The sequence below is a fragment of the Apteryx mantelli genome, chromosome 12 (assembly GCF_036417845.1).
Source record: "Apteryx mantelli isolate bAptMan1 chromosome 12, bAptMan1.hap1, whole genome shotgun sequence".
Taxonomy (NCBI): Eukaryota; Metazoa; Chordata; class Aves; order Apterygiformes; family Apterygidae; genus Apteryx; species Apteryx mantelli.
Window position 1 is genome coordinate 3252826 of NC_089989.1, and position 18139 is coordinate 3270964.

The 18139-nt window shown below is 62.6% G+C and overlaps 1 protein-coding gene across 1 annotated transcript in view; it reads right to left on the reverse strand.

The window, feature by feature from the left end:
* Window positions 1–18139, reverse strand: part of CELSR3 (cadherin EGF LAG seven-pass G-type receptor 3) — a 46410-nt gene that overhangs the window by 3373 nt on the left and 24898 nt on the right. The window contains exons 22-46 of the mRNA XM_067303638.1: window positions 17800–17967; window positions 17321–17447; window positions 16936–17142; window positions 16261–16435; window positions 15745–15857; window positions 15359–15438; window positions 14569–14695; window positions 13745–13903; window positions 13470–13606; window positions 13276–13382; window positions 12164–12331; window positions 11793–11993; window positions 10530–11607; window positions 3920–4277; window positions 3663–3823; window positions 3051–3190; window positions 2806–2916; window positions 2337–2512; window positions 2024–2188; window positions 1510–1662; window positions 1249–1331; window positions 1005–1152; window positions 771–884; window positions 477–554; window positions 90–185 (exon numbers count right to left, since the gene is read on the reverse strand). Of these exons, the coding sequence (XP_067159739.1) occupies window positions 90–185; window positions 477–554; window positions 771–884; window positions 1005–1152; window positions 1249–1331; window positions 1510–1662; window positions 2024–2188; window positions 2337–2512; window positions 2806–2916; window positions 3051–3190; window positions 3663–3823; window positions 3920–4277; window positions 10530–11607; window positions 11793–11993; window positions 12164–12331; window positions 13276–13382; window positions 13470–13606; window positions 13745–13903; window positions 14569–14695; window positions 15359–15438; window positions 15745–15857; window positions 16261–16435; window positions 16936–17142; window positions 17321–17447; window positions 17800–17967 (4630 nt within the window). The remainder of the gene's footprint in view (window positions 1–89; window positions 186–476; window positions 555–770; window positions 885–1004; window positions 1153–1248; window positions 1332–1509; window positions 1663–2023; window positions 2189–2336; window positions 2513–2805; window positions 2917–3050; window positions 3191–3662; window positions 3824–3919; window positions 4278–10529; window positions 11608–11792; window positions 11994–12163; window positions 12332–13275; window positions 13383–13469; window positions 13607–13744; window positions 13904–14568; window positions 14696–15358; window positions 15439–15744; window positions 15858–16260; window positions 16436–16935; window positions 17143–17320; window positions 17448–17799; window positions 17968–18139) is intronic.

Sequence of the window (18139 nt, forward strand, 5' to 3'; positions counted from 1 at the left end):
GGACGGAGAAAGCCCTGTCCCAGCAGTGCCAGCGCAGCCCAGCAGCCCCAGCCCTGGGGAAAACACCCAGTACAGTCCCCGCACCTTACCAGGTCCACCCTGTTGGACTTCCAGAGCGTGCGGAAGTCGGCGAACTGCTTGAACATGCCCTTGAGGTTAACGATGATGATAGCAGCTAGGATGGCCTGGGAAAGAAATTCCTGGAGCTGAAAGGATGGAGAGGACCGGTCCCGGGGGCTTATCCGTGCCCCACTCCCGCAATGCCAGGCACCACAAGTGGAGCAGGAGCTGCATCCTGCCACATCCAGCCCCAAACAGGGCATTCCCACACTGACGTGCCATGGGACGGGGCTTTGCTGACATGTCTCTGCATGGGACTGGGACAGACAGGGCACAGAGGGCTGCTGCCCATCGGGAGCTGCCCTCCCTGGCTGCCCCGGGGACGTGGGAGCAGGGTGAGTGGAGATGGGACGTACCTTGGGCAGGTCCCGGAAGAGCTCCCCAATCTTCAGGATGGTCACTAAGATGACCAGGGACGCAATGACACCAGCCACCTAGCAAGGAGAGTGGGAAGTGAGAGACGAGCATGGCTTGCGCCAAGCACCTTGGCACCCTGGTGCATTCGGCTCCAGCCCCTTGCCGTTCTGGCACCAGCACCAGCAGACCCTTGGGAAAGGCAGTGGCAGGGGAGGCCTTTGGCACCTGCTGCCTCTGTGAGCAGCGCTGGCTGGAGTAGAGGGTGCCGCTGGCAGCAGCTGGCCCCAACCCACCTGGCTGTTGCCTCCAGTGCTCTCCTGCACCAGGCTCCGTGACATGGAGCAGCTGATGGCGAAACACTGGAAAAAGCCGCCCAGAAAATTGGAGAGGCCCAGAGCTATCAGCTCCTGTGAAGACAGAGCAGGGGGGTCAGGAACACAGTGCCAGCCTCTCCTCCCCCAAGGGCCATGAGAAGTAAATCCTTATTTTATCACACGGGGAAGGGGCTGTGTGTATCAGAGCATCACCTGGTTGCTGTCCACTTTGTAGCCATGCTTCAGGGCAAAAATCTTGCCCAAGGAGATGCAGATGGCATAGCCCACCACGGCAATGGCGAACGCGTTGCCCACCACCTGCCCAAAGTACTTGATGTTAGGGGCCATGGGGGGCTTCAACCTGCAGCCGAGAGAGGGAGACACAGCTAGAAAGGGGCTCCCGGCAGGCAGCGTGGCACCTCAGCAGAGCTGCCCCCGCTGCCCCGGCCCCACTCACCCGCTGGGGATGTGGCCCACCACAGAGATGCCAAACTTGGAGTTCAGGTTGACGCCATAGGAGATGCCAGTAGAGACGATGATCTGCAGGGGGAACAGCTGAAGTGAGGCAGAGCCTCCCCCACGAGGACTGTGTAGAGGCCATCCTAGACCCGCCCTCGCTGAGGGACCCAGTCCACCTACACCAGCCCCAGCTGGGCCACGTCCTGGGGACACGATACCCGCCAGCCGCATCCCCGCAGGGAGCCGTGTAGCTTGGTACCGTGATGAGCTCGATGGGGATGGGCATGGGCAGCTTGGCAGAGAACTTGTGGTTGAGCTCCTTCACGATGAAGATGGCCACCATGGCAATGATGGCTGTCACCAGGGTGCCCACGTTGGTCTTCGGCAACTTCTGGCAGATTTCGATGAAGGTCTAGCAGAGAGGCAGCAGGAGGCAATGGGCTAAGGACCTGGCCAATGCTACGGACACCCTTCCTCTTCCTCCTCCCCCGGCTTGGATGGGGGCCACAAGTGCGGCGACCAACCCCACCCCGGTGCAGACCCTCCAGGTCCAGCCTCCAGGCAAGCCTGAGGGGGGGGGGAACGCAGCCATTTTGGGGACACCCCAGCCCAAACCCTGACTTCTGGGGGGTGCCAAGTCTATAACAAGGAGGGTCTTGGTCATAACCCGGAGCAAAGACAGAAGCTGCCCCCAGCAGGCTTTTGGGGATCTCAGCATGCCCCGCTGAGCTGGGGGGGGGGGTCCCCATGGCAGCCATGTGCCCCCCACTCACCGTGAACAGCGAGAGCGGCCCTGAGTGCTCGCCCAGGGAGATGCCGAAGACATACTTGAGCTGGGAGATGAGGACATGCACAGAGGCGGCAGTGGTGTAGCCACGCACCAGCGGGTCCGAGAGATAGGTCACCACAAAGCCAAACTGCAGGAGGCCCAGGGCCACCTGGAAGAAGAAGTGGCAGGTGGAGAGCATGAGCCCGGCGGCTTGCGGCAGCAGGGCCACGAGCCCAGCTCAGGGCGCTGCTGCAGTGCTGCAGCCCCTTCGGTTCTTTGCCCGGTGGCTCCTTGCCGAGGGGTCAGGCCCTGTGTACCTGGAAGACGCCCACCAGGATGGTGAGCGTGGCCACCAGCTCCACCCTAGCAGCGTCCCGCCGTGCTTCATTCACCATCGTCACGTTGGTGCCGTTGACAGACTCCAGGAAATCCTCACTGGGCACCAGGGAGTCCGTCACGCTCCCAATCATGACGGAGATGACGGCAAAGGGGCCTGGGGGACAGAATAGATGCAGGCAGGGGACCTCTTCCCGAGGGACCTGGCTCCAAGGCACATGGGCATCGGTCCCCCAAGGCAGAAATCAAAGCGCACCCACAGTGCTGCTGTGGTTGTCCAACCATCTTACCAGCGTGGCAAAGTAAGGGCAAAAAAGCGCTCCCCCCCCCCCCCCCCAACCTGCTGGTGCAGCAATGCCATATCATGGATGAAGACTCATCCCCCTCATTCTCGCCCCCTCCCCTCCATCCCTGTAGGACCACACAGGTCCCCTGGCCACCCCTGCTCACCCACGGAGTTGTGTCTGGACGTCCCAAAGAAGAAGTAGAGGAAGACAGGGTAGAAGGAGGAGTAGAGGCCGGTGACGGGCGGCAGCCCGGCCAGCAGCGCGTAGGCGAGCCCTAGACACGGGGCAGCAGGGAGACATGTTAGAGTGGGCTGGACCCCAGCCCCACAGCCCTGGTCCCCCCATCCCCGTGGGAAGCCCCGAACAGCCCCGAACAAGAGGGCACAGCGAGGAGGCCGCGCCGCTCACCCTGGGGCAGGTGCATGATGCCCACGCTGAATCCTGAGATGATGTCCCCCAGGAGCCAGTCCTTGATCGGGTAGCGGGGCAGCCAGCGCAGGAAGGGCAGGAACCGGAAGAGCAGGGACTTGGCGGTGGAGGCCGAGCATCTTGGGGGGAAGGAGCAGCAGACGAGGGTGAGGACAGAGGAGGGTGGCAGTGGGGCCGGACGGGGCCGTGGGGAGGACGTGCTAGGGCTCATGGGCCTGGCCCCATGGGAAGCAGTGGGTCCTGTGGGCGGAGAGGGGCCCTTCCAAGCAGGGGACATGGGGGACAAGCGTGTTTGGGCTTGGAGGAACCAGCCCTCAAACTTGCACCACCAAAGCTGTGCCCAGCTCTGGCTGGGAACCCGCTGAGGATGGGGACAACCCGGAGCAGGGCATCCGTGGAGGCCAAGTGCAGGGACAGCACAGCCTGGACCCTGCCCTGCTTCTCCCAGCTCCTCCCCTTTGGAGCCGGCTTGGCTGGGAAAGCCTGGACATGCACTGCTGATCCTGTGGGCCGGGGCACACGATGCCCCGTGGGGTCTGGGCACGTCCTCCTGGGCCTCCGTCCCCTCCAGCCCAGACGGCACAGCCCTACCTTATCTTCCGGAGACAGCCACGGAGCGAGGGCTCGGTGGGTTTCCGCTGCACCACCTCTTCCAGGTCCGCCTCACTCAGCACCTCGTAGCTCACGCGGGACGCGCCGGGCCGGCGGCTCAGCGCCGTCTCCCCCGGCATGGCCACCTGCGCTCCAGCCCGCTGCAGGGGACACGAAGGACGGCTAAGCCACATCCCCGCCACAGGGGCGGCCCAGCACCCTGCCCGCCCCATGGCCTCTCCGGCAGCGCTGCTCACCCCCGGGAGCCGGCCCGGACCGCATGTGCCGGTGCGCTGCACCCGTGCGTCCCAACTGGGTGTGCAGGACCAGCCCCGGGGCTGGGAGCGAGCTGAGTTTGGGAAGCCTTGAAGCAGCAGCAGCAGCTCACGCTGGAATGCAACAGGGCTGCCTGTTGCTCGGCCGCCCCATAGCCGGCGGGGCACGACGGGATTCCAGGCGATGCTCCCGGGGCGGATGGCTGCCGAAGCCCTGGCCAGCCCCGGCGCAGTGAGCGGAGAGGACTGGGACTGCCGGAGAGCCGGGCCCCAGCCAGCCCCGCGGCCCCTGCCTGCAGACTTTGCCCCTTTACACATGAGGGGAGCAGGAATTTTAAGCCTCGGTGAGCGTCACCGACTCGCCGGTCCGCTGCCGGTGCTGGCCCTGCCTGGGTGGCTGTGCCCGGCAGGGAGGCCAGCTGGGTGCAGACGCCGAGGTGGCAGGAGACACGCGTGCCCCACGCTCACCCCCCCTTGCTCCGAGCACCGTGCCGTGCCCCGGAGAGCCCAGCGGCGCTGCTTTTCCCACCGACCGCCCCAGCGCCCCCCATGCACTGCAATGTGCACGGAGGGGCAGTGCTGGGATGGGGTCTCCCCCCTGGCAGGATGGGGGGGTCCTTCCCCGTGACGGCACCACGGGGCCAAGGTGGCTCCATGGGGATCTGCAGCCCTGCCTCGTCCCAGATCAGCGCCGAGAGGTGCCGTCACCCGTCCAGGCTGCGCCCGGCCAGTCCCAAGGATGCTCATCCCCGTGTGAACGGCTGCAGGCCGCTGGAGCAGGGTGCCGACCCCAGCGCCCCCCGTCCCCGCGGTGCCCCCCGTCCCTCCTACCTGCTGAACCCGGGCCGTCAGATGCCGCTAGGCGGGCGCACACCCTGCTCCCTCCTATTAATAGCTGCCTGTGATCTTTGAGACACCGCTCCCTCGTCCCTGCCCTGCCGCGTGCCCTGCCGAGCAGGTCCTCCCTTCCCCAGCCCGGGCAGGTGCGTGGATGCTGCCGGGCCTCCCCGGCATCCATCCTGCTGGGCAACTGGCCCTGGGGCTGCCACCGGCGTCCCCAAACGCCGCCCTGCCCCTGACGCCCCGCGGCCGGGCCAGCCTCAGCTCCCCAGCTGCAGCCGTGCAAGAGGATGCAGGGAGCCCCTGCGCCCCGTCGCCGTGCTGGGGGGCTGCCGTGGCGGCTCCTTGCCCCTGGGCACAGCCCGTTGCCAGATCCTGCTGCCCCGGCACGGCCACAACACGCCGAGACCTCCCGGGGTCTCCCCCGCCAGGGCGCCGCTCGGGGCCCGCTGCCACCCTCCCGCGTCCCCGGGGGCTCCCGCGGGCGCCCCGCTGCAGCCCCAGCGCGTGCCGGCAGCAGCGGCATGCCGAGGTTGCCCACAGCGCCCAGCCGCTGCAGCGGGGTGTTTTCCGCGCGCTCCGGCCCCTGTTTACCTGCGGGAAATGGGTGCGCTGTGCCCTGTGGACTGCCCTGCTCTCCCCCAGCATGAACTGACTTTGCCGTTATCTTGTTCCAAAGTTCCTCAGAAAGTGCAAGAGCCCCGCCAAACCCTTTATGCTGTCTGGCGCACCAGGTATCTTCACCAGGTTTGGAGCATTTCTGAGTCAGGCCTGGCCCCAGGCCTGCGGTGACGCAGGTGGCAGCTGCCCGGCCGTGGTGGTGGGGCTTGTGGACTGGGCTAACTGGTCTCCATCCCACGCATGGCAGCTGGGTGCGAGGCAGGGCAGAGTGGGGCAGCGAGGGGCCCTGGCCACCATGGGGATGGGGGTCAGCACCCAAAGATACGTGGCCCAGGAGGTGCTGCATGGGGACCGCTGTCAGCAGGGCTGGAGCAACTTGTTCTTGCCCCTTTCCGATGGCTGGAAGGCAGCTTGTGGGTATCCCAACTCTCGCCATGGCCGGTGCGACCTGGTTCCCAAGCCGTCATGCGCAGCATCCCCGGCTCGCCCTGGCATCCCAACGCCCAGGGCCAATGCACGTGCCGGCCCGTTAGCCACCCCTCGCCTCTCCTGCCCTGCACGGGCGGATACGAAGCATCGCAACCCAGCAGCCAAAACCCCGCGTCCTGGCCTGACCCTTGCCCTTCCCTGCCTCCACCTCCGCGAGGGTTTGCTGGGAGCCCGCCTGTCCCGAGCTGCCCTGGGAAGTGGCAACCTCAAGGTCCAGGGGCCTTCCCGGGCTGGCAGCAGCATGCCAAGACCAGCACGTGGCTCGTGGCAGCCGTTGCCTCCCCTTCGTTTATCTGCTCGCTTGGCACCGAACTGCAGAGGGAAGCGAAAAGGAGCCATAAAAGGGCTCCTGCATGGTAGCAACTGATAGCGCCAGGCGCCATTTGCTGCCTCCTTATCGCATCTTCCTGCTCCCCAGCTCCGGCGCCGGCTCCTGCGCCCGGCCCCGCTCGTGCCCATGGGCCAGGCAGCCCTGCCCGGCAGGTCCCTCCTGCCAGGGCAGACGGGAGCGTGGTGCGGAGCAGCGCCCGGCCCCGGCACACCGCGGGAGGCTGCTCGGGGGCCGCGCCAGGCTCGCGCTGGCGATAAGGAGTGGGCAGGGGAGGGACCGCGCTCAGCGTCAGCAACCCTTGCTCGGGGCGTCGTGGCTCTGATCAATACCGCCCTTTGCTTACCTGCTCTTTCCCCAAGCAGGAAAAGGAAGGATGGAGGCTGCTGGGTCACGCTCGATGTCTCCTCCGTGCGCTGCTCTCCTCCCCGCGGATTGGTGCCACCGAGGTCGCGCTGCCCTGGGACAGCGGGTTTCTCCCTGAGTCTCCTCGAACCCGAGTGATCAGGCCTGGAGCTCGCCCAGGGCTCGGCTAAGTCCCGGCACCTCACGCCGCCTCGCCTGCAAAGATGCCCAGGGCTGGCTGCTCGCCCCTGCCCAAGCCCTCGCTCCCGCCGTGCCCCCGGGCTCCGCGTGGGCAGCCCCCGTCCCAGCGCCGAGCCCTGCCGCACGCCCACGGATACAGCAGAGCCCAGCACCTTTTATAGACTTTTATTTCCAAATCTGGCGCTTCCATAATACACTTTTACACAGCCAGGGAGGGAGTGCGGGCATCTCCCTGCCCACCGAATCGGGAGACAGAGAGAGAAAAATAAAAAAAACAACCGAAATTCCCAACGTAACAAAACCAGACCCAAACCAAAGGCGGACGCTCCCCAGAGCCCAGGCCACAGCCCTACAGTCACGGACTGAGCCAGGGACCCGCGAGCCGACTCCTGCTTCCCGACCGACCCGGCTCAGCGGGGACGGCCGCCCAGCTGCTCCGCTGCTCTCTTTTTTGGCACTTGTCACTCGCTCTCTGTTTGGCACCAAGGTCCCGTCCCCTCGCCCCAAGCGAGGGCGCAGGAGGAGAGGCGGTGCCGTCAGAAAGGGGCAGCTTTGAGCTGCCGCCTGCCCGCAGCCACGGCAGGCCGGGAAGTGCCGGCGCCGTACGGTTAAAGGCTGCGGCTGCCGAAAACCGAGCGCCCCGCGGATAAAGCACAGGAGCAGTGAGTGGCGCTTGGCCCCAGAGCTGCCCGCGGCCGTGAAGCAGCCGCGCGCCTGAGCCAGTGACCCGGGGCAAGGAGGCCCCTCGCCGAGCCTGGCGGAAACCACCGCGTGGTGGGGCAGGACCCCCACGGGGGGACGCAGCGCTGGCCGAGACGCGGTCCTGGGCGCTGGCTGGACCCCAGGGCTCCGGCCCCAGCTCTGCGCAGCCAGAGAGAAACGTGTAAACGAGTTTGTTCATGAAGGCGGGCACGGAGGGGCCCTGCTGCTCCCCGGCGCGCGGGGACGGCAGGCTTTCCCTCCGCGCGCCAGTCCTGAACGCCATGTAAACATGTCAGCGAGCCCTTCCCTCCCCAGGCCGGGAGAAGGGCCGGCGCGGGGCCCCGGGCCACGGCGAGCTGCCTCGTGGGGACCGTGCGGGGGCAGGCAGCCCCTCGGTCCCACCGCCCCGCGGTCACTCACGTTGGCTCCAGGCCGGGAGGGGGGCTCGCCCCCAGCCCTCCCCTTCGCCTCCCCGGGGTGACGGGGCCCCGACCACCGCGGCGCAAGTCCCCTCTGTAAACATCTCGGGTTTCGTTGCAACATGAAGCTACAGCAGTTTGTGGTAATAAGGCAGTAAGGAGCGTGCTGGCACACGGCCCCGATAGCACCACGGGGGCAGCCGAGGGGAAGGGGAGCACGCGGACCCCCGCGAGCCGGCTGCCCCCGCACCAAGGCAAGCGATAGGCACAGGCGAGCATGCGTGCGGGCAGGAGAGCGCGGGTGCGAGCCCTTCCTCCCGCTGCCCGGGGGGGGGTCTGCGGGGCCGAGGGCAGGGCCCCGGCCGAGCAGAAAGGGAAACCACCAGGCTGGCTTGAATTTCCAGAGGGGGCAAAGTGCCATTTCTCTCTGTCTCCTGAAATCCAGGCTACTGCGAGCTGGTGTCTCCTGCCGGCAGGGAGTGCGGGGACGTGCGCACACGTATGCGGAGCCTGCAGGGAACCACCAGCTGGAAACAACCTTTGCAGGGCAGGTGACAGTAATGCCGGGCCCAGACATTGGAGCCACATCTTGTTCCCATGGACGCTAACCCTCCACGAGGAGAGTGCCAGCAGTGGGAACAGCCAAGCCGACTGCCACCCCGCGTGGGGCCAGGGCTGTCCAGCTTCTCGCCCAGTCCCATTTACCCCAGCTGCTCGATGGAGCTTTGCTTCGTAACACCCAGGTTAAAGAGCACGACATATGGTGGTAAAAACATTACACCTTTGTCAGGCGGAAGAGACCAAAGCTTTTAGGAATGGGACCACCCGCTACAGCACCATGCCAAACACCAAAGCTTGTTTCCTCCCCACGAGCGCTCAGTTTGCTGCTCCACTCGCTTCTGCACTTGCCGCTGGCTCTGTCCCCCTTGCCACCCACCCGGCACACAGCCCCAGCTCACAGAGGGGTGGCATCCCCAAGTTGGGGGTCCCATGGGAGGGCGAGGGCAGAGGCTGCGGGGCCGGCATAGCCGCAGGACACCAGGAGGACTGCGCTGAGACACGTGTGGAGCAGTGCGGCAGGAGGGCGAGAGGGGCAGCGGGGCAGTCACCGCCTGCCACCGAGAGGGGATGGAGCGGTGCCGGCAAAGCCACGGGAGCTGCCCGGCATTGCCCCTTCAGCCCGCCACGATCACGGTCCCTGCCAGCAGACTTCACAGCAAAGCCAGGCCCTGGGGCCCCCAAGGCAAGCCAGAAAGGGGCTGTCAGCAAGACAAATGCTCCAGGTCCTGGGAACAGACCATCCGTAAAAATAACCATAGAAATTTCTCTTCTCTCTGATTACAAAGGTACAAAAGGTAGAAAACCCTCCCCCGCCCCCATGTCCTGGGCTCCTTTTCTGTCCCCCTTTGCCCCTGCCCACCCTCCGCGCACACACACGCACACACGCACATCCCGCGTAGAAACGGGTCGCAAAGGAAGAGTCCAGCCCCGGCGGGTTGGAGACGTGACCCTCGCCCGAGCGGGCTCCTGCTATACCTTTCACACCAGCAGGCGACGGGGAGCGCAGCGGCAGCCGAGAGCCTGGGGGCTCCCAGAGGTGGGTGGTGTGGGTGGCCGGTCCCTCAGCCCAGAGGGTTGGGAAAGGCAGGGTTGGTTTCGGGCCTCTGACCATCAGTTCTGGCCGCTGGCCCCCTGGGGACACCAAACCTCGACTGGCCGTGTCCAGCTGGGCGAACGACCCTGCTTCTTCTGTCGCTCTCACGGACAACTTCAGCCCCTCAGGAATGGCCCTCACTTCTCATTATTCTTCTCGGAGGAAAGAAAAATAGCATTAAGCCATGGCACTTCCCCCGGGCTCTCATCATGCTCCCTGCTGCCTCCCAGCTTGCCTGGATGGGGACGGGGCAGAAACCCCAGTGTGCCTCAGTGCAGGAACGGCTGTGAGCCAAATGTCCCACGGCCGCACTGGGAACAGCCAGCTAGCACAGGACTGGTGGGAGCCCATCCGCCCTGCAGGGAACAGGAAACGGGCTGGCAAGGGGGAGGCAGAGCTGTGACCGAGTCCCCAAGTGCAGGGAAGAGGAAAGGAGGAATGGGACAGGACACCAGCAGTGCTGGCAGAGAGCAAAGACCATGGAGTGACACTGGGGGAGGAAACGACAGCTTCAGGCAGAGTCCCCGGGGAGAAACGTGGCTGAGGCAGGCAGGGCTCCCTTAGGACTCAGGCCTTGCTGGCCTCCTTCTCCTTCCAGCCAGTCCGCCCCACACACACATCTGCTCGTCAGGGACTTCCACCCAGCACCGAGTGACTGGGCCAGCTGTGGGTCCTGCCTTGCTGCATGACGATATCTTCCCTGAGCACTGCGGGACACGAGTGAGTGCCATCACTTCTGGCAAAGCTGGGAAGACTCAAAGGTGCACTGGCATTTCTGCTCACGCTGCACTGCAAGGGCCTGGAGCCATAACAACAGAGGCTTTTCCCTGCACGGTCACCATTCAGGTCCCCGAGGTACCTGCCATTCCCCCGAGGACTCACTCTTACACAGCCCTCCCCTCCCAAACAAAACTCCCGAGGGAAGAGGCCAGGCAGCCGGACAGCAGACAAGATGGGCTGTGCAAGGCTGGGGCGAGGAAGGGACGCACTTACTCCGAATCTGGCGACAGCTCCGAAATGCTGTGGGAGGTGGCGGAGCGAGGCGTCGAGGGGCACATCGCAGAGGGCGTCGAGGTCTGCACGGCAGAGAGTGTGGTGGTGGTCTGGGGGCCTGAAGGCGTGCTGGAAGATTGCACCGAGGACAGGGCAGAAGAGTTAAAAGAAGCAAGGATGGAAGAAAGGATATCCAGCTGTTCAGTGGAAGGATGTCGGCTGGGGATGGCCTCCAGATTCTCTCTGGAAGGCTGTCTTCTAGATAGCGGTTCTAGGCTTTCTCTAGACAGTTGTCTCCTAGAAAGACACCCCAGATTCTCCTGTGACAGCTGCCTGCTAGGCACTGTATCCAGAGCCTCTCTGGAATTAGATCTTCTAGAGAGAAAGTCCAGCTGCTCTCTTGAAGTTTGCCTAGCCAACGCTAGCTGGTCCCTTGAAGGCTGTCTTCTAGAAAGCAAATCCAATTGTTCTCTAGAAGTATCTCGACTTGGCAACATGTCTATTCGGTCTCTGGACACCTGCCTACTTGGCAATGTGTTTAGCCACTCTCTAGAGACCTCTCTTACTGGCCCACAGTCTAGCTGCTCTCTTGACCCAAATCTGCAGGGTAAAGTTTCAAGGTGGTCTCTGGAGCCCTGCCTCCGGGGCAGTGTGTTCCCATGATCTCTCTGACTGGGCCTAGTAGCTAGTAGATCCAAGTTTTCCTTAGACCCATGTCTGCTGGGAATACTTTCCAGGTGCTCAGTAGACCCATGCCGGCTGGGGATGGTGTCCAGCTCCTCCCTGGACCCGTGCCGGCTGGGCACAACTTCCAAGCACTCTCCTGAATTGTTCCTGCTCAGCTGCTCCCGGGACATCTGTCTCCTCATCAGCATGTCAAGCTGCTCCCGTGATGAGTACCGGCTGGCTGGTTGCGACAGACTGCCTGCCCCAGAGTAGATCCTGCCATAGGAGGCAGCAGGGACAGCCCTGTGACCCAGCGTGGAGGTCTTGTACCATGACAGCTCATTGGTCATCCTGCCAACAGATGGCAAGCCTTGGAGAGCTGGAGGGTACTGAAGGCGGTTCTTCAAAATCCCTGTGGCAGACAGAAAGAGAAGTCAAACCTTTGCAGAGCAATGAAAGAAGCATGAAAACTCAGCTGGGGGAGCTAAGCTGTACCTCCCCAAGGACATGATAAGACAGATCTCACGTGGAATCTTCAGGGCCGTGTGAACCTGAGATGGGCCAGGCAGCCCTTGTCTGCTTGCTGCAGGCTGTTACCTTTTCTTTGCCGCTGGGTCTGGGTGAGGGAGTTCTCATCCCCGCTGGTCAAGGCCAGGTCCGGCTGGTTATTGTTGGCCGCATCCTTGTTGATGTCAAATCCTAGTTTCCGCTCAGAGCCCCACTTCTGCAGGGAGCAGGGGTGAACCTCACACTCACTCAGAGCTGGCCAGTATGACATGAGGTCATTGCCATCCACGTCTGGTGAAGAACACAGCGAAAGAGGCCCCAGGAAAGAGGGAGAGAACAGCTCTGTGAGGTGTGAACGAGGCCATTGCAAGACATGGTCTGGTCCCCACGCCCACATAACCACCCTGCAGCACAGGAGACCTGAGCTCACCCTTTCCCCTGCCGGAGCCCATGGGACTTGCCTTTGGGAGTGGTGTTGGAGGGGTTAGTGAGGAGCCGTTCGCTGTGGGCCGCTCGCTTGAACTGGCGCTGGAAGCGGCCCCGCAGCCGCACGTTCTCCTCACTCTCCGACGACGGGATGGAGAGGCTGCGCTCTTCATCCAGAGACAGGTCGCTGTCTGAGTCCGAGTCTTGGTCTGTAGGTACATGTTGGGGGGGGGGGAGATATTTTGAATGGAGGTGGGTGACGCTTTTCAGCGCAAATGGAGAAGGACAAGCTCGTGCCTGTGAGCATCCACCGGTTATATGATAGCATCACAGAAAAACTGAGATGGGGAGAGATGCGGAGGTGTCTGGTCCAAACCCTTCTCAGGGCAGGGCCAGCTGCAACTGGCTGCTCGGCCCCTGAGCCAGCTGGGCTCTGACTGCCTCCAGGAATGGAGATTTCCCCCTTATCTGGGCCCTGTGCCAGGGTTTGACCACCCTCGTGGGGAAAACAGCTTGCCTTGTATCTAATCGCGGTTCCCCTTGTTGCAACCCATGTCAGCTCCCTCTTGCCCCATCTCCGAGCACCTCTGAGAGGAGCCTGGCTCTGTCTTCTCTGCAATCCCCTAGGGAGTTGTAGACAGCAATAAATCCCTCGTTCACCTTCCCTTCCCCAGGCTGAGCAAACCCAGCTCTCCCGGCCTCCCCTCATCCCTCCGACCTCCAGCCCCAACAGCATGGGTGGCCCCCGTTGGTCTCGCTCCAGTGGGTTGGTGTCTGCGTGGCACTGGGGAGCCTGGACCTGGGCCCAGCCCTCCTGACGTGATCTCACAAGTGCTGTGTCACTGCCTGGGAACTACGCACGTCACCAGGGACCTCTCGACAGCCCACGTCCCAGCCCCAGGGGCAGTTCTTGCCTCCTCCATTTTCAACCTTTTGAAAACTAGCTATGCCCTTTGCCGGCAGCCCAGGAGGCTGCGCTAAGCAACACGGCTGCTGTCTCTCCCTCTCACTGGCAGCGTGCTCAGGAGTCACAGCCAAACGGGGAGCAGAGGATGTAACCATGCAGTCAGACCCTGCACAGGGAACGGTCTGCTTAAGCCAGAGTTAATTCAGGACAGGCTGGGTTGGCCCAGGTTTGGGGCCTTACCTCCACCGGCGTCGCGGTGGAACATGGCCACGTCGAGGTCCGTGGGGCCTGCATGCCCTAGCAGGCTGTGGTCCAGGGCTGAGCCCTGACGTGCCGTCACGTTGTCTCTGAAAGACAGGATGACTGAGCGATCGCACCCGTGCAAGCCCGTGGCTCTGCCCAGGCGCTGCTGGAGCCCCCGCGGCACTCCCTACCTGAGGTAACCCCGCTGGCTGGAGTGGGTGCGGGCAGAGCGCACGCTGCTCACTGACGAGATGGTGGAGGCCCCCAGGGTGATGCGGATGAGCCCGCTCTCCTCAAACAGCGCCGTGTTGTTGTAGGCATTGGGGCCCTGGCGAGCCGGGGAGAGAGGCACGGGCTTAGTTAAGGAGGCGCCACGGCAGCCAGGGAAGACGACCTTCCCTCCTGCACCCGCCATGCCCCCCAGAAGAAGGGATGTCCCCATCAACTCTCATTGCTGACACACAGCGAGTCCCAGCCCCTCAGGACCCGGGTTGGGCCTGCTCCCACCTACCTGCGTGCTCCTGGCGGCCTCCTCCCCCTGCGCCTTCTTGCCAAGGCAGGCCAGCTTCCAGGCCTCCTGCACCTCGTCATTCAGGATGCAGAACAGGACCAGCACGGCCAGGCCCTGGGAAGGAGAGAGGGGAAGAGAAGCAGTGAGCCTGAGAGTGGCAGGGTGCCCCACGGTGGGGACAGGAGGGTTGGGTGTCTGGCTCCTCTCCAACGCCCTCCAGACGCTCACCCACAGCACAGGCTCTGGGCTGGTACCTGGGAGCCTGGTTCCTCCTTCAGAGCCCAGCGTGTTGGCCCTGGTGGTTGCCAGAGCTTGGTAGGTACCAAAAAGCCTCCCGAAGCCCAGCAGCACTGACCCTCAGGCCAGCTGCTGTGGGTGAGGAACAGAAAGGGTGTCCCCCAGGCAGACAGTGGCCAAAGTAGGGTCCCCAGCCATGACTCTAACCCCACATAGCTCCCTGCAGACAGCTGCACTGGCTGGTGTGGCCGTGGGGGCTGGGAGGACCACAGGGACGCTCTTTTGGGCTGACCCAAGCCCATGTGTGTGTGCCATACCTCACTAACTCGGTACGTCCTCCACACAGCGCTAAGGGCCTCGAGGAGCCAGTGAGCTAGGCGTGACAGTGCTCCCTGTCCCTAGCACCCGAGCCTCACTGGAAGGCGGCTGCGGTCCTGGTACGGGCCCTCCACAGGCCTCGTGCAGGGGGCAGAGCTGGGTGGAGGAGCACAGAGAGCACCTTCATCCCCCCAGGCCTCTCCTGGCTGAAGCTGGGCAGTTACCTGCAGACTGCAGAGGACAGTGTAGAGGTAGTGGAAAGCCAGGACACTGTTGTTGACAGCCAAGAGGCCAAAGAGCCAGGTAGTGCTAATAACTAGAAGCAGAACAAAGGAGCTCCGTAACGTCATGCTGGAGAGAGAGAGAGACAGACACACAAGCACACACACACCAAGAGGTTAGTGCGTGTTGTTAATCTACAGTCTAGTGCTCACAGACAGAGATCCAGAGGGGAAAGCACTCCTGCCCAGCCCTCCATGCTGCGCCCCATCACAGCACTGTGGGCACATCTCTGCATAGCGATCTGGCTCCCCCTGCCCCCAGGGCCTTCCCTTCTGGATCACACACGGCAAACACAGGGCCCAAATGATGCAGGTCATTTGGAGCCATGGATAGAGGAGCTGAGCCAAGCTCCAGGGCTGGCCCAGAAGGAGGGAGAGGATGAGTGAGGAAAGGTTTCAGAAGGAGTGTCCAGAAGAGGAAGAAACAGGCACAGAGAGCCGACAAGGGCAGACTGTTGAATCCAAGCGGACATGAGAGGTGGCAGTGAGGGCAGGCAGGGAAGGGGACAGGCTGGCAGGACAGCGTGGAGATGAGGATGTAGGAACAAGAGGAGAGGATGAAGTTTAGGAAGGGTTAACACAGGCACCAGGTGGGAGAGGAGAGCGGCTGCAAGGCTGACACTGATGCACAGAGGGGCACTTGGCGATGGAGGAAGAGGGAGGATGGTCACTGGAAATGGTAAAAACCATGAGCAGCAGGAGCCTTGCTGGGAGTCTGGCCACCAATACTCACAGAACCGATTTCTTCTTGGTCTCCTTTTGGCCTGGGGAGCAGGACATCTTGGCCACAAGCAGGAACATCACCCCATTCATCTGAAAGTGTTGGCACTGCTTAGAAGCTGTGTGAGGGTGGTTCTGGCCTGACACCCCCAACCCAGAGCACAGGCAGACTCCTGGTCTGCCAGGCCTGTGTGGACTTCCCTCCCTTCCCTTCCCACCCTGGTCCACAGCCTCCCGGGGTTTGGCTGGAGTGAGGAGGGGGCAGAGAGAGAGCTGTAATTGAGGGAGGACAGTACAGAGAACGGGGTAGGCATCAGACACCCAAGGAAAAGGTGAGCACCCACAGTGCAGGGAAGGGAGGCAGGAGAGGGCTGTGGGTGAAACAGGACAGGGTTTTACCACAATGACGACAGTAATGGGGCCTGCAAAGCTCCAGACCAGCTTATCATGAATGGAAATCCAGCAGAAGTCAGGGTTCCCGTAGCCCTCAGGATCCAGGCCAACAGCCAGCCCTGGGGGAAGGAGAGAGAGGTCAGGTCCAGACCCAGCAGCCTCGGACTTGCCAGAGCCACATCACCCAAACACCCTCACTTGGGAAACCAGGAGACCTTAACCATGAGCCCTGGGGCAGCAGGTACGCCATGCCCATCAGCACTGCGGGGAGACACACTGTGAGGTTACTTCTCCCCAGGAGGCAAGACAACAGCCCTTGATACATATGGTACAAAATATGGCTGGACAAATCAGCACTGCTCACCACCAGCACGCAGTCCCACAGGCCCACCCAAACAGCTGCCCGTGGCAAGCCCACCCTCTGCTCTCCCCACCAGGCAAGTGAGCTGGGCGACACCAGGGGAACAGGAGGCTGCTGAGATCCAGAGCTTCTGGCATGGGTGGGGGACAAGCAGCTCCTACCGGTGATGATGGCGGGCACTCCCCAGCCGATGGCATAGTAGAAACGCATGGCCCCGAAGTTGATGTTGCGGGCTTCAGTCTGCATGCGGTAGATGTGGAGGCCCTGGACGAAGAGCCAAGCGAAGGTAGAGAGGAAGAAGCAGTGGAGGAGGATGGCGATCACAGTGCAGAGGAACTGGGGGAGGCAAAAGCCACTCAGAGATGGCCCCACTGTGCCAATGCTAACTGCTCTGTCCCCACCTCTTCCCATCCCTATGGTGGGGCTGCAAGGCAGGTCCCAGAGGAAATGAGATCCCCCCGGAGGTCCCTTCCCCATCCACACAACTCCAAATGTGTTCAGTCTCTTCCCAGGGGAGCATCTGCTCATTTCTGGCCAGGCTTAGGTCCAGAATCTCTCATGGAGAGATGGACCTTCCTGTGGGTCTACAAACCACCAACAGACTTTCACTTTGGAGATGGGAAGACAAGAGCCTCCAGGATCAGATCACCAAGTAACTCAAGATACAACAGAGCCTGTTTCAGTACATTAATCCCCAATGTTGCCCCACAGAAACAGCACCAAGACCTTCCACTTCCCAAATCAGGGCTGCTTCTTGCAGCTGGTCAGATTGGGACAGACACAATCCAGGGAATAAAACAAGCCAAACTGTGTGTGTGCTTGGTCCTGCCCCACACCTGGTTCTCTGTGTGGTTGATGCCCAACAGGAAGAGGAGCTCAGAGAAGAAGAGGGTGACTGATATGTTGGAGTGGATGCCACGTGTGTTGGACTTGAGGCCTTTGAGGCAAGTCAGGAAGGAGAAGGTCAGCAGCAGGGCGACCAGGGAGAGAGACACCAAGGAATAGGTGACAATCGCCAACGTCTCCAGGTCACCTTCCAGTTGCTGCAGCAGAAGAACCAAAGGCAGCATTAGAGGAAGACACATGAAGTCTGCTGAGCTCTCAACCTCTGTGTCCACCCACGAATTTTCTGCCTGTGCCTGCTTATTCTGGGCACCACATCCAGCAGCGCCACTCCCCAGCCTGCCCTCTCCTGCCCGTAGCCCCATAGGCTGAGGTTACCTCCCGGTGCGAGCTGTCCATCAGGACCCCAAAGGTGCCAAACTGGGAGCACTGGCAGTGGACATGCGTGGTGTTCCTGTACACAAGCTCACAGTCCCTGGCTGTCCAGAAGCCTGATGGGTTGGTCCTGCAGCCAGCAAAAAGCAGAGCATGCTTAGAACAGAGGACACATGAGTGTGGCACGCAGGGAAGGAATTGCACAGCAGACGGGCCATCAACAAGGCTTTTCTATCAGCAAATACAGCTGCATTCCCAAATCCAAAATAACAGAGCCAGAGCCTTGCAGGGATCCTACTGTGCCCTCCCAGCAGGAATGAACCCCCTGGGAGAGAGCAGAAGCCCCCGTGTCCCAGTTCTGCCTAGACACACAGCCTCTGTCACAGCTGTGGAGGCTCAGGAAACTAGGAGGTGCCTGTAGAAAGCAGCCCAGAGTGAGTGGATCACAGTGCAGGGCTGAGGCCCAGCCACGCTCGACTCACGGGTTGGAGTGGTTCCACTGGACGCAGAGAGGTTTGCTCCTGTTGGCCGTCTCCAGCAGACGAAATTCCAGCACGAGGGGAGTGTCCAGGGGCCCCCGCAGGAAGCTGTGATTGCTGAACACAGACACGCTCACAATGGGAGAGTTCATCACGGGATTCCTGGGGAGCCTGCAAGGAGGCATGGAGCCCTGCTGTCACCGAGCCCGGCGGCTGCGGCCCCTCCCAGGACTCCCCAGCCACCCAGCACCTCTGTCTGGGCAGGAACAGCTCTGCCCTGCCCACACCAAGGGATTGGGCAACGTGGGGCAGAGCAACGCTGAGCCAGGGAATGGGCAGAGCA